Here is a 15,538-nt window from a genome sequence, read left to right on the forward strand (position 1 = left end):
GCACTCCCCAGCAGGTATAACCCCTTTTCCAAAGTAATAAAGCTCCTGCATCTTCGACTCAGTATTCACATGATATAACAGGCACAAGGACAAATATTATTCCCCAGGAAGAATTTGAGACAGGTTGATTAATTTTTTTTTAAGAGAGCAAAGGATAAAGAACTGCTCCCACGATTGAAGCGTTTAAATCCATTTCTAAGTGAAATGGATTTGTGGATAGAGTGCTTGCAGGATCTATACTTTCTCTCATGCACCCCTGCATTTTATCAAATTGATATCCTACATAAAGTCTATCCAGTGTGAGAACTTAGAGAATTCATTTATATTGTTCTAGATACAAGTCTGACATTCAAAAACAAGACAATGCTGAATGCTTCTATATACATATGTGCACACACACTGAGCTAAACTGGACGGAATCACATTCCTTCTAAATGGGAACTAACAATTAATGAACATATAATTAAATGGAACACATGCAGATCAGAGTTTGTCACCAAAAAAAAGAGGCAATTCAGAAGAGACTGGACTCCACAGTATAACACAAGGCCTGCTTTAAAAAGCACATCAGAGCAAGAAAGCCACAAACCAGCCAGTTATCTCAAAGAACATGGATGCCCATCCCTGGCAGCTTTAAGTGATGCTGGGAAGTATTGTATTGTCCATTCATGAACCACAAATTCACTACCATGTGTCAAGTCGCTGTGCTCCCATCTATGTAAAGACCCCCTCCTACAGTAGTTTCTATCAAGGGATTCATTTAATTTTAAAACCTTAAGAAACAAGTCAGTGCACAGATTCTAAGTCTGTGCTCCAAGAAACCATATCAAAATCTGCTGATGAAAGCCAGCATTTACAGTTCAGACAGAATCTTAAACTTGGAAACATACAAGCAAATCACTTGACAGCAGCATGGAGTACCATGTGCCTTGAATAAAGCCTATATGATAATTCCCATTTTCAGAAGCATCTAGCACTACAGTTTGTACTGCAGAGACAAGTATTTTATCTCAAATTACTTAGGGAAAGTACTCCATTTTCCTCAAAGTTTAATTTGTATCCAAAGTCACATCTGAAGCAGTCAGTTTGAAGTGGGAATGAATGGGAGATTAAACATCTGAATAGATAACTTGATTTGCCATCCTTTACATAGGCAACATCGTTCATCACATGAAAAAAACCTTTGCAAGAACAATAGTAAACTCGTTTTGAGCCTTTGCACGCATTTCGACAAAGGCTTTAAAATGAAGTGTAGAAGTTCAGTGAAACGGTTTTTGCTTCTGACTGCAATTTCAAAAGCAGCTTTGAGGTGTCATTATCTAGAAAATGTTTTTAATCAACATTTACTTGATTATTCAGTATTTCAGACTGATGCCTTTCTTTAGAAAACTGTATATGGATTGAAGGTAGAAGAGAAGCCAAACAATTGAATGCACACCACTTGTAATTTTCAACAGATGGCACTTGATAGTAAGGAATCTGTAGCACTTACTTAAAAGACTGCAAAAACAATTGGATATTTGAGTACCTTGACATGCCAAAGTCTATATCTGAAAAAGCCCCATATCCTTAAACTTGAAAGTATAGTTCTATAAAACTGATAGAACAATGAGGGAACCCTAAAGACAAATGAAAGCTTTTAAGTAACATTTTCCCTGATATTAATCCTACCAAGATGTTCTTCACAAAGGCAGGACATTCCCATCTTCTTTTCTTCTCAGGATGAATTTACAGGTAGAGTTACATTTAAAATTAGCGAAGAAAACATGACCATAAGACTACAGTTATCGCTGCACACAACTTCAGAAGAAAACAGAATTCTTTTAGCAATACAAGTTCAAGTGCAGTCTCGTACAAATCTTTTCAGGAATTCTGATGTCAAAAGCGATACACAAGATGTTTAAAGCTATTTGTAAACTAAATAAACAAAGGCATGGAAGCATTGTTGCCTCCAAGTTACGAGCCAAGTTGTCTGGTCAGTAATATCCGAGTGGAAGGTGCTTACTAATGAGAGTCAAAAGAGGTAAACCTAGAATGACAGCTGTTAAAGAAATCCATGGGGAGCTGACAGTTATCTTCCGGTACCTAATCAGCAGTCACAGGAAGAGTCACTCTTCTTGGATATGCACTGAGAAAAGGCAAGGGACACAAGGTGCAGCATAAGAAGTGCCAATTAGACAATTTTTCATAACAGAACTAGCTGCCTGTTGAAACAGGCTACCCAGAACATTTGAAGCTCCCTCTTTGGAGTTACTTAGAGCTCCACAAGGCCCTAAGCAAACTCAACTAGCTTCAACAGTAGGCCTGCCTTGAGCAGGATGGTAGACTACAAGATCAGTCACTTCCAGGAACTTGTAGGGTTCCGAGTTGCTCAGTAGAAAATGTCAAGGATGAGAGCTGATGAGAGCTGATACTACAGCCTCAGGGCATAACTTCAGAAAGATACACTCTCAACTATGGCTGAGTCTCTCAGACTCCCAAAACAACCCTTTTCACAAAACTCGAGAACATGACCACTCTTTTTACCCCATGACGATGACACTTCAAGATGAAGGAAGTCCTCTATTGTAAGGGACTGTGGACCACGTCTTGATCCAAATCCTCATTCTCAACTAAACCAAAGAAGTTAGTTTCTTAAGTCACCTAACTTTTCAAATGTAGGATCTGAGCACTGGGTAAGCTTTCCATTTTTTTAAGTTAATTTATATAGGATCTAGTCACCAGCCAAAATTAAGCAGCGCTTTCTGTGCTAGACCTAAAAGGAATATTTCATCTGGAAATCCTCCGAGTAGATGTTACCACCTAACCAAATGCATGTCCATACGTAGAAAATGTAGGCACATACAATTAGAATATTTCCAGCGTTAGGTGGCATACAAACAAAATTGTCATGTGTCTGAGGCAAACCCTTACACTGTTGTGACAAGGTCTTAGAACAAACAGCCTTTTTGTAGGCACACAACTATATCAAAAGGCTTTACTAAATAGTATTTCTCTTAGAAACTTTTCATGGAATACATAAATCCTTTTGTAAATCTATCCTCTGTACCTAAAAATCACTAGAAATTTCACATTTAATTTGGAGCAGAGATGCCTGCCACTAGAGTAATACAGATTAAGTTCCGCTTTCAGCACAGTGCAAAGGAAAACTTGAGATACTGGAAGGTATAGAAAAGGGTAGTGTAATACCTCCACTGTATGTTGAAACTCGAGTACCGGGCCACAAGTGGCCATGATACCCATATTCTTTTCTGATCCTGAAGGATGTGTTCTTTTCCTGACGGCAATCAAAAAAATTAGGCACAAACTCATTCAACAGTCAAGAAGCAAACAAGCAACAGTAAAAATACAGTAGAAATATGGCAACTATAGGAAACTGATGAATTCCAAACCAGATCAGGCTTAGAGCTCTGACAAAAACACAGCCATAATTTTAGCATGTTTTTTCCTCCCCTTCAATGGTAGGGTCAGATTTCTCTTGCACAGATTAAGAACTCCATGCCCAGATGAACTGAAACACAAGCTGTTGCATACTTCATACATTTATAACAAAGTGGCCCAGATATGTTAGAGTTAATTTTAAGACCGATAAATGATTTTGGTGTGAAGGAAAGTCTTACTAATCTGATATCTACAAACTCTTCCCAGAATGAAGAAGTTCTTTCCATACAATTTCATCCAACATTAATGTTATTAATATTCATGCCTCAATCCATTTCATTAGTGAGAATTCCATATATCTGATTCCGGCTGCTTCCAATCTTCTCCCATTAGTCCTTTCAGGTTCAAATCTTTGAAATATTCCAGGCGATGACTGCAAAAGAAGGAGAAGTAAGCAAAAAAATCTGTTAGTCTTGAAGTATGCATCTTAATAAAAAGCTAGTATCCTAAATCCTTAATTAAACTTTATTTTCAGGTTTTCTTTGACAGGAATATAACAAGCATTCCATGTGTTCATTTTCCAAACTCTGAGTTTATAAAAAGAAAACACTAACAAGTTTCTGAAAATCTTGTACTCTCAAACACAGAGCAAAATCCTCAGCCGTGAAGAAGTATCACACTGCATAAAGCAACGTTAAAGTGCTCACCTTCTTAACTCCCTCAACTGATATGGCCTGGAACTGCAGTCAAGGCAAGAGCAGAGTGATATCCTGCTTAATGACTTGCACTCCAGAGTAAAAGTTTACAATTCTTGACCAAGTGATGAATCCCACCACAGGGATACCCCTTTCCTCATAGAAAAAAGGAAGACTGGACAGGATAATGAAGGTAGTAAATATATCTTCCTGGACTAAAAGTCTCATTTTCTTTTAATCATTATGAACCAGTTCTTGCTAGGAATTTCTCCTGCAGGCCACAATACAAAAACAATAGAAAGAAGACACAGACACCAATCACTAATTATCTTATGCTAAACAACTGCCTAACAGGAGAAAGAATATCTGACACTAATTATTTTAAAAAGTAAAATGAATTCTCTTATTACGAAGTGATTTGCAAAAGCAAACACACTAAGAGCAACAAAAGAACCAAGGAGAAATCTCTTCACTTAATTGCATCTTCTACTAATGTCTGAAAGAGTCAACAGGTTTTCTGGAAGGGGTACTATAGAAAGAACAGAAAGAATTCCTTCCTGAAAAATTATACAGGCATTCTCTGGTTTACCAGAGAACAACAAAAGTATCCATTTTTTAAAAAACACTGATAAAGAAAATGTATTTTATTAGCAATAGCTTACTTTTTTTTAGATAAATAGTTGCAGAACAAACAGTTGCAGAAGCTGTTTTTCTTAAATAAAGGCAAAACCAGGTAATTTACCTAAATTTGCCTTAGCTGGCTGTCATTGTATGTTTGTGTAAGAGCTACAGTGTACCCCTAGTGGTAGCTCATTTATAAAGAAAGTGCCCAGAAGTAGCAGTTTTTAATCACATCATCTCAGCCTCACAGTCAAAGAAAATAAACAAGCCCAAAGCACAATTAAAAAAAAATCAGAATATTCCAGCTTTCCTATAGATACCTGGTATGCTTTTATTACACTTCTCAGTTTAGTCTGCCTTTCCCAGTTTTGTCATTATACAGAGCCATCTGTAGATGTGAGGCTCTTTAGAACAGTAGAGGAGAAGCAGAAGAGCCTTACTGGAAACTAACAGGTGAAATTAACACTAAATGGCATTTTAGGAGGTGCTGGAGGCAAGGAAAAAGTAGAACACCTAAGATTTAGCTGAAAAGGTCATAAAACTGATACATTCAACACCAGTGGCATCTTTTTCTAAGCACATAGAGGATAACATAGCTGTAATTAGTGCTCGATTTCCTATCTGCCACAGCGCTTTACATAGAGCACAGCACCAACAGATCCAGGGCTAAGCAGAATAATTAAAAAACTCATGGCACTCAATTTAAAAAACAGATTAGTTGTTTGAATTATTGCAAAAATAGCGCAACTGTATTATAAAAGAGCTAATTTCATGCTTACAAATCTGGTTTCTGTCCTTCACGCAGTTCATGTCGAGGCACAGGATGAAGTGCTTCATATTTTCTCTCTTCTCCTGAGCCATGAATTGCAAATGCGTTAAACGTATTAGTGCATGGTGGAAAATAATTCCAAGGAAGATGCGCTTTACCCTCCCATGTGTTTTTCCTTCTGGTCACCTCAAACTCCAAAGGAAGTTCTTCCTGTTAAAGGAGAAAAAACCAAAAAGAGGTAATGTCACCTTCTAATCAGCTAACATATACCTAAAACCAATTGATTTTTCTGCACATTATGAATATACTTGAGCACTTACTTTCCACGCTCTCCTTCTGCCAGAAAGCAGCAGCAACAAGTGCTGTCCATGGCTGTCAAAAAAAAAAAAAAAATCAGAGCACAATTTTCTGAATATTATGCCAAGTTATTAGTGTAGAGCCCTGCTACAAATGTATATGTTCCCCATACCAGAACAATTCCGCTACCCAGCCTTCCTCATACATATATCTTAGAAATATTAGAACTGGAAGTGCAAATTAACATTTGTGACTTTTTCAGTGTGTTGTACTTACGGACAAAGTTCAACTTCTAAATACCGTTCAGTTCTGTCACTCAGGAAAAATGCTTCCACAACTAAAATAAAACAAGCTGTCAGTATTTTCTATTAACTATTTTGTAATATAATGGCACCTTCACAGCCCACTAAACCAATTCTATTTTCACTATTTCTGGCCCGTGCAACACCAGAGTTTGTCAAGCTGTATACATGCTACTGAGAGTTTCCCAACTATTTGAAGTGCGAGGCCATAATCGTAACTTCAAGAGCTTCTGCTTTTAATGCCTATCTACAAAAAAGCTTTATAAAGCACTGCACTAATTTTATTTACTTTAGCAGCTCCAGCTTTGGAAACTCTCACCTTGACGCAGCAGAAGAACAGCAGGTCTACTCAGTAATTTTAGCTGCCAGTGCAGTAAGAAAAGCAGCAGCACACAGCTGTCTCACCTAGCGTGCTTGCTGAGAACAAAGCTGACAGAGAGAGTGATCCTAGTCAAATATCCTCACAGCACACACTCCAAGTACAGCATTTAAGTGCAGAAGTCTTGTGTTTGCTGGTAGCTTGAGGATTCAGAGCACCACAGTCCCAGGAGAACAAATGAAAAGTGGGACATTCACTCACAGAAGAGCACATACCCCATAACTAACACTGCTAAATCTCAAACAGTAAGAAAACGCTTAGCTTTTAAAAGGCTTTTCCCTGTAGGTGGCTGATACTTTGGAAAGGGGATTACTGTTCCAGATGTTTCTGAAAGCCAGGTGTGACTGCTGAATCACTTTCCAGGAACACAAAGTAGAATTATAACAGTGTTTCATATAGCAATAACATTATTAGAACACTTTAGTTAGAATTATAATTAGATATGATTGATAATTTCATTCTTACATAAGCCTCTTTAACATATTAATATTAAAGAGGTGTTAATACTGTTCAGGCAGAACTCTAATCAGAATAGCTCGATAATCAGGAAGCAGAGAATTGCTGGAAACATTAAACTCCTGCTTTATTCAAAGGAACTGGTAAAAATGGAAGTATTGACATGAAAGTAGAAATAAAACAGCACTACGATAAGAATATCTCCCATTCCACTTGAATACAGTTTTGAAGCTTATTGTACTAGCTGCCCTTTGCTTCATACCTTCCTGTTCCTCAAATACACTTTGAAAGAGTGACTAAAATAGACAAATGTTTCAGCTATTGCTCTCTACTTCTTAAAGTAAAAGTAGAACCTATCTATAGGATTTTGCTTCTATTCACCTATTGCAAATACATATTTTTATATATGCCAATAAGTTATTTTGACATTCAACTACGTCAAGGCTCTATTATTCCATAAGTTATACTAGTAACCCAGAAACAAATCTGACAGCCTATAGGATTAACAGGATCAGGAAGAGCCAACCTCATCATTCTTGAAATCAATCCAACTCACCCTAATCCATTTCTTTATGCCCACCAAGTGACCAAGAATTTGCTTGTTTTCCCAGTCATTTGTATTGCTGCACTGCAATAAAACAATCTCACCTTACAGCCAGCAGTTAGTGATTTACATTAATTAATCGAGAAATCGAGCATTGCTCCTTATACCAGTCTGAGGTGTTTTACAGCTGAGTATAATACGTGGTTTATAGCTTATTAAGGAGTTGTTTAAGGGGCAGTGATCACAACTAAATTCTTTCCCACTCTTCTTTTCCACAGAAAGGAATTTACTTCACATTTCAGATCTGATATTTAAAAACCATCCTGACCAAAGAAACCAAACTGAATTAGAAGTCACACACTCACAACCATTAGATTAGCTTAAAAAAAAGAAAAATCATACTCTTAAATATTATCTACAGAAGAGCATAAGTGTCTTCACAAATCATATATATTTGCGGCAGAACAGTCACACTTACCCTCATAGTCCCACAGTCCACTAAAAGGTTTCCCTGGCTCTCCAGGTGGTGCTGGAGGATCATTAAAGAAGGGAGCATTAACTTCCATTAGCAGCCCTGCATCCTCCGCCTTCAGCACAATTGTTACTGGCTCATGACCCACAGGTAAACCATCCCAGGTGTGTTTAATTGTAAATTCCATCTCCATGCACTAAATGAGAAAGGACATTTCTGTCAAAGAATATATCAGATTCTATTTCGGCACCAGCTACAGCATTTGCTCAGCCAGAAAAAAAAGTAGCAAACTTTCATACCAAGTCAATCATCAAATCATGTACTTAAACACAAAAATCTGTGATAGTTTAGCTTGATAAAGCAAATAAACAATTACATGAATGCTTTTTATAGGTTTTTAAAGCCACATGGTTACAAGATACTCTGAAGCCTTACCAAGCTTAAGGTATTCCAACTACGCACCTAAACAAAAATCTTGCAAAACCATCAGAATTATTTATCAAGACAGCAGATAAAGTCTCTACTAAAGGATCTTATGGTAATACAAGAAAAATAGATAAAAAAAACCCTTCCATAAACCAAAGGTGCAAGAAGATGGAACAATTAGCTACCACTTTTCTTTGGAGGTCATCGGAAAACAGCCAAACTACAGGATTTCAAGGAAAACGGCAAGCACATCTTGTTAAATACACTGAATGTTTGCAGAACAGCAAGAACAGAGAATGCTGCACTGCAACAGCTGTTTTAACTTAGGAATAACTGTACAAACTTTAAGAATAGCCTTAACCTATTTAATAGGCAAAAGAAACAGTGGAGCATGGTTTCTAATAAGCTTATGGTCCCTTATCCCTTCCCTCCTCAATATGATGTGTTCCTTCCCATTCTCACAAAAATGATCCTTGATTTGCTTCCTTACACATTTCCTAGCCGTACAAAAAGGGAACTAGCAGTACATGACAGCATGTGCATAGTTCTCAATTAGACTAAGTGCTGTGACCAGAGAGGTGCTAGCTCAGTAGCCAAGTTGTAATCACACCTCCTTCATAGATCATAGGAGAATTTGGGTTAGTGTGGTAAGCTTAAAACAAACATGATAATTATTCATTCATAAAATAAGCAAGGATTTTGCATTAAATGACTATTCCCGAGTAACTCAGGAGCTAGTTTTCATACCAACTGCATTCTCACTACACAGTTGTATTACCTGGTAATACATATAATGTGAAAAATACATTGGTTTGAAAGTTTCTAAACAGAATCATAGAATAGTTTGGGTTGGAAGGGACCTTAAAGCCGACCCAGTTCCAACCCCCCCTGCCATGGGCAGGGACACCTCCCACCAGACCAGGCTGCCCAAAGCCCCATCCAACCCGGCCTTGAACCTCTCCAGGGATGGGGCAGAGACAGCTTCCCTGGGCAACCTGTGCCACTGCCTCACCACTCCCACAGTGGAGAAATTCTTCCTTAGGTCTAGTCTAAATCCGCCCTTCTCCAGTTTATATTCATTACCCCTTGTCCTATCACTAAAAGCCTTGTAAACAGTCCCTCCCCAGCTGTCTTGTAGCCCCTTGAAGAACTGGAAAGAACACTAAGTTACACTATTCCTTCTCTACCCAGATACTAATTTTCTTGGGACTCAAGGAAAAGTAAGCACAACTCACATCTTGCAGGTGCTAAGAACAGCTGTAACATATGAGACGGAATGTATCCACCACACGCACCACCCTTCCTTACACGCCACAGCCTCGCTCTGATGACTACACAGCCACTGCCCCTCATACCTCTGCTACACTCACGCTCAGCCAGTGCCCATCTGCTCACATTCATACTGAAAAAGCACTACACAAAAGAAAACAGGCAGCGTAGAAAGCCTGGAGAGGGAGGAGCTCCAGCAATGCCCCAACAGCATCCTTAAACCAGTAGAAAGCAGCTCCTGGAATGAGCGGGAGCTCAAAGAAGCAAAGCTAAACCACCCACAGAGCAAAAGAGAAAGAGAGAAGCACTAAGGAAAAGCATTCAAAGCAAACACACGTGAAACTTAACTCTACTTTAGCTTAAATATATTCCACTTTCTACAAGAATAACTACTTGCATCCCAGGTTTAGAGGCGCAGAGCAGAGGCTCCATCCCTCCCCAGCCACGGCGTGCCCTGGAGAGAATTAAGTGCCCATCTACAACCCACCAACTCCTCACAGGAGGGGAACCCGAGACTTGTACTTGCGGACGCTCACCCGTTCGGAAAAGCCGAGCCCAGCCGCCACGTGACCGAGGCGGGCGGAGCGCATGGGAAGCGGCGGGGCTTGAGAGAGCGGAGTACGGGAGGGCGGAGCGCGTGGGGGGGTCTGAGGCGGAGCTGAGGCGGAGCGCGTGGGGCTTGAGAGAGCGCCGGAGGGCGGAGCGTGAGGGGGCTGAGGCGCCGGCCTGGTCCGTCCCAGGTTTCCCTCTTAGCGGCGCGTCCCGTGGAACCATGGCGTCTGGGCTTGGCAGCGAGGCGGGGCCGGGTGAGGTCTCTGCGCTTCGCGGGGTGGCCCGGGTTGAAGGGGTTGAGGTGGGGGGTTCCAGGCTGAGCGCTGCTCCTCAGGAGGCGGGGTCAGCTTTAACAGGGGGCAGAGCCTCTCCTGCCCGTGGCTGCGGAAATAAAGCGTTGTGTTCTGCACCTTTCCTGTCGGGACTGGTTGTGAGAGGTGGGTCCGTTCAGCCTGGAGAGGAGAAGGGTCTGGGAAATCTTAGAGCTGCTTCTAGGGCTTGAAGGGGCTCCAGGAAAGCTGGGGATGGATTGTCTATAAGGACATGGAGCGATAGGATGAGAAGGAATGGCTTTAAGCTGAAAGAGAGGAGATTGAGGTGAGATATTAGGAAGAAATGTTTCCCTGTGAGGGTGGTGAGGCACTGGCACAAGTTGCCCAGGGAAGCTGTGGCTGTCCCATCCCTGGAGGTGTGCAAGGCCAAGTTGGATGAGATTTGAACAAGTGAGGCAGTGGGAGGTGTCCCTGCCCGTGGCAGGGGGTTGGAACTGGGTGGGCTTTAAGGTCCCTTCCAACCCAAACCATTCCATGATTTTATCTTTCTCTTCTAGTGTTTGTTATGGCGAAGAGCATCAAAACTATTTTGGTTAGCTGAAGATAAATAATTAAAAGCTGTTAATGAGACTAATAGCCAAAAGCATGTGATGTTTTTTTATCATAATATATCTTTTCTCTAGTTAAGAAACTACTGCAGTTTCCTATGCTTGGGTCACACCTGAAAGGCAAAAAAAAAGTTGTGTTGCCAGTTACTCATAAGATTTGCTTTACAGTCTAAAATCAGTGTTCTTTGTTACGATTTGTTAATGGTGACATAAGCTTATGCTTTACTTGCTAGCAAAATACTGGCAAAAATAGCTTCTGCATGTTTTGAGTCTTTATCAATAGGGAATGGGTTGTTGTGTTGTCCCAAGAATGGTACTAACCCTGTCATTAAGAAGCGTTACTTCTTAGCACAGCAGGAAGTAGGACAAGATCACTGTACATAAATTGTTACAGCTCTGCATGACTCAAAAATGAAAATTTCAGTTGATACTAAACTTTATGACAGCTTAGGTTGGCCCAAGGTGAAAGACTATCTCTTGCTTTCAGAGACGTTAGTAGCAGAAAAGCTTCTATCTGAGGCAAGAGTCATCCTGGCTCAAAAGCACGTACCTTTATCAAGCTTTGCCTGAGTGTGTTACTGTGATGTGAACAAATCATGGATTTTCAAATATTGCTACTTTGCCTTTTCCTATGTATCTAATTTGTTTGACTGTAGTTTATTTTATAAATCTTACACTTCTAAACAGAGCTCAGACTAAATTCACCCAGAAGTGGTAAGCATTGCCTTCCCTGTCAAGGACCTCATACATTTTGAAAGGTGCCAAGTGACAAATTTGAAGTTGGCTTGCATGCTGACTGCAATATAATTTATTTGAGGCCTCTTCTGATGGATTGATGTTTCTCTTGTTTCATGAATGTGAAATCAAAGTTCTAAAATGCTGACTGTATAATACACGTAAAAACAGACATTCTAAGCACTATTATATTTAGCTTTGTATAATAATTATTTGTTGTATTAAATATGTGGCTCTAAAGAAGGTTCCCAACACAGGTTAATTGTCAAACATAAACTTAATTGAAATTGGCGCACAATGTGATTTTTTTGCACTTAGACCTCGAGGGTCATTAAGATGTGTAAAAGTTCATGTTTTTTCTAGGCAGAAACTTCATTTTTTTAAATTTGTAAAAGAAAATAGAAGCAATATGAAAGAAATGGGATTCATTATTACTGCAGAGTATTTGTAGGCTTTTTCAAGTCCTGTTTTCATTAAAATAATTGTATTAAATGGAATAATCTAATGAAGCATGTTGAGTGCCTTCAAAGCACTACACTGTTAAACATATTTCTCATTGTCTGTCAGGCTTATCTAAATAATGGCCCACGTGTAGCTGTAATTCTCAAACTTTGTATTTTTCAGATATGAGGCTGAACATGGCACTTGGACAGCAAGAAACAGATGAGATTTTTAGAGCTACTGTTGAGCAGGTATGTGAACTCAGGGGTAGAAGTAGTAAGAATTTTTGTGATGAGGTTTAAGACAAACATCTTTACATACATAGAGCACAGCCCACTTGAATGTGGCCTGACCTTGCTTTGGGTCTATCACACAACTCTAGAGTTGCTTGTTTTTTCCAAGCAGCAGCAGAATGAAACTGTTGTAACAATTAATTCTGGTATTTTTGTTGCGTTTTCAAAAGTATGTTGTATGCAGGAGAACATGTCCTTGCAAGAATACTTGTTTTCTATTTTAGTAGACTTCTGCACTTTTACAGACTTTAGTAAGAGATCAGTCTCATGCAAAGGTAACTTTTTATGCTGGGTAACTTAAACTGTCTGAAAGTTGGTGTGGAAGCTAGGGCGTCAGCACTTTCCTGAACTTAGCACTTACATCAATTTATGATTATTCCTTTAAGTGTGAGATGATTTCCCGTTTGATGCAGTTAAACTTTTTATCAGAGCATCCTCAGGGAAAGAAGTTATAGTTTTTTCAAATTGGTCTGGTACTAAAGGATTTTTGAGCGTACACCTGGAAGTGGTCGTGTGAGATATTGTGTGTGATTACAGTAGAGGCAGAGCAACAGCTTTGGGTGGCATATGAATATTTAAAACTACATGTCATTATGTGCAAGTTCTAATGTATGAAGTATACCATTACAGAAAAGTGTCCCTGGTGGTGATGGCATGCCAGGATCCAGGATGACAGACCAAAGGTAACTGATTCCAAGTGATGAGTGGGCCTACTATAAAGTATTCAAAAGAAATTGTCGTGTGCTTTTAAAAGTGTAAACATCAGGTGAACCTGGTTTTATGTACACAGCTCTGAGAACTTGTAAATGGAGATCTGTAAAAGTGTTCCTGTAGTAGCTGGTTTTAGATACTCTTCTGTTTATACAGTAAATTAAATATATGAATTTTCTTGCACAAACTGTAAAATAAAGGATGTGAGAAGAATGAAGGACTTTGTCTAACTTTTAAGATAATAAGCAAAAGCACAGGTAAGATTGTACTGATCTGGTTAACTGCTGTCTGTTGAGGTCGGGTGGATGTTTTTAAAAATGCTTGTTAGCCAATCCTCAACTAACAGTTGCCTACTAGTAAATTGTTTAATAATCATTGTCATTTATTTTCTATTACAAAAATAACCTATCCTTTCTTCTTAGCTTTTAAGATATTATCACTCCAGACTAATAAAAATTTCAGAGAATTACCACCAGTTACAAAAATGTTAGGAAGGAAAAAGTATATAAGTAGAACTACATTATTTTACATTGTCTTGTAGGCCACTTTACTGTTGTATGTGAAAACAGTAACAAAGTCCAGTCTTTAATTGTTTGGGATTCTGTGGATGAAACTTTAATGTTGCTTTTATGGTCATTTATAGTATCCCAAGTTCCAGTTCTGTTTTACAGGAAAGCTGCTGTTAACTATCTTACTTTAAAGTAGAAATTAAATTTGTTACTTTGATTCTGGTGAATGTCCAGCTTTGAAATAAAGAAAAGTGACTGTTCTGTTCTGTTCTCTAGATTAAAAATTCTCTAAAACTGATTAATTATCAGAACAGTGTTTCAGTATTTATGGAATTTATTCTAAGCATGTTATTTAACTTTTTAGCTTGTCAATTCTAATCACAGAGTATGATAAACTCTTGGAAGAAACGAGAAAACAGCTGTGGCTTGGTCAGGTATGGATATTCCTAATTTTTCAGAGTGTACGTTCTTAGTATTTTATGGTGTTAATATCTAGGCTGTTAGTTTTTGTCAGTAAAGGAAAGTATGGCTGTGCCATGCTTCATGAACTTGGTGGGCTGCGGTCTGCCTCAAATGAATGGAGAGCCTTTCTATGGAAAGGCTGGAAGACTGTCCAAATTGCACAGATTACTGCATGTTTGAGAGGTAGTGCTGTGAAATGAAGCACTCATGTTTCATTTCTAGATTTTCAGATGCAGTTGCAGGTTCTTTCCAAGGTAACATTGAGATGAGGCAGCTGTTTCCACCTTTCCCTACAGGTCTGATCTTGGCCACGTAGTCCAGCTCAGTCTTGCAAGTGTAGATACACCCAGCCTTCTTCATTCTCAGTTCTTCAGATCAAATAATTCATTAAATGTTTATCAGGTGGAGGGGGACTATTCTCCTTTCAACCACAGGAAAATGAAATGCTTTAATGCTTCATATGTTCACCGAAAAGCAAAGTGATATGTTTAATTAAAACGTGTGGCATACAGAAAGCAATTTTTACTTTTTATCTGTATGCATGGGTTTGGTTTAATGCACTTAATTTGTTTGATCTGTCCATCATAAAGATTCTGTGACTAGAGTTTTCAATCTTGGCCGATTTCAGAAAGCAATAAGACAACTCTAGTTTTATAACTATTTAGTTAACAAAGCAGTCCATTTGACTCTTGTAACTGATGTTTCTCCTCACTTAATCCATAAACTCTTTTCTCAAATGCTTATTGCATAAAAGATGAGAAGCATCCACTGTGTCCCTAAAAGAACTTGAGTTAATTAAGAATCAATCTGTAAGAGCTGTAAGAATTCTAAAAGGTAATAATGTTCATCATAACTTCTGAATGCTTAAATTTAAGGGCTGCAAAGTCCTATTATACATAAGTGGCATCCTGTGACTTTCCTTATAAAAGGGAGTGACTTTCATTTACTATATCATGCTGGAGTAAATTGTTGGTCTTCTGCAATATCGGAATTGAAAGAATTCCTAAAACTTATGCCAATTAAATGACTGCCTTTTTTTTTTTTTTTTTTTTTGGTTAGGCACAAATGAGTGAGATGAGACAAAAATTTGAACAAGTCACTGAGGAAAATGAAAGGTAAGTAATTATACTACTCTGTTACTACTGCTGTTCTTCTTTAAACCTTGAAAGTTTTTTTTCTTTCTGTGGAATAATTGAAGCTCTTGTACTCATGAGCTTAATGTTGGCATCTATATAGGGCTTAATACAGACTACAACCCTAGGTTTAGGAGACTTAATGATACATGTAAAAGAACTTGATAATAAACTATTCTAAACTGTCTACTGTGTTTATAGAACATAACTT

At 38.6% G+C, this 15,538-nt stretch overlaps 2 protein-coding genes across 4 annotated transcripts in view; one reads left to right on the forward strand and one right to left on the reverse strand.

Moving 5' to 3' along the window:
• Nucleotides 1–529: 529 nt before the first annotated feature.
• Nucleotides 530–10,230, reverse strand: C4H4orf33 (chromosome 4 C4orf33 homolog). Of its 2 annotated transcripts, none has more exons than XM_054065892.1 (6): nucleotides 10,148–10,230; nucleotides 7,923–8,112; nucleotides 6,040–6,100; nucleotides 5,787–5,838; nucleotides 5,477–5,676; nucleotides 530–3,814 (listed from the first exon to the last, which is right to left on the reverse strand). In XM_054065892.1, the coding sequence occupies exons 1-6, from the start codon at nucleotides 10,199–10,201 to the stop codon at nucleotides 3,721–3,723; spliced, it is 651 nt and encodes a 216-aa protein (XP_053921867.1). In that variant the 5' UTR covers nucleotides 10,202–10,230; the 3' UTR covers nucleotides 530–3,720. The 2 variants fall into 2 exon arrangements, with proteins under 2 accessions (XP_053921867.1, XP_009564483.2); XM_009566188.2 differs by having other exon boundaries at nucleotides 10,099–10,187.
• A 41-nt stretch (nucleotides 10,231–10,271) lies between these two features.
• The window catches only part of SCLT1 (sodium channel and clathrin linker 1), a 43,142-nt gene continuing 37,875 nt past the window's right edge, over nucleotides 10,272–15,538 (forward strand). The window contains exons 1-5 of one of the 2 annotated variants that reach the window (XM_054064489.1): nucleotides 10,272–10,417; nucleotides 12,403–12,470; nucleotides 13,143–13,195; nucleotides 14,097–14,166; nucleotides 15,254–15,309. In XM_054064489.1, coding sequence (XP_053920464.1) covers nucleotides 10,384–10,417; nucleotides 12,403–12,470; nucleotides 13,143–13,195; nucleotides 14,097–14,166; nucleotides 15,254–15,309 — 281 coding nt within the window. In that variant the 5' untranslated portion in view covers nucleotides 10,272–10,383. Of the gene's footprint in view, nucleotides 10,418–10,546; nucleotides 10,601–12,402; nucleotides 12,471–13,142; nucleotides 13,196–14,096; nucleotides 14,167–15,253; nucleotides 15,310–15,538 lie in introns of those variants that run through there. The other variant, XM_009566189.2, reaches the window with a different exon arrangement.

This window comes from Cuculus canorus, chromosome 4 (genome assembly GCF_017976375.1).
Source record: "Cuculus canorus isolate bCucCan1 chromosome 4, bCucCan1.pri, whole genome shotgun sequence".
Taxonomy (NCBI): domain Eukaryota; kingdom Metazoa; phylum Chordata; class Aves; order Cuculiformes; family Cuculidae; genus Cuculus; species Cuculus canorus.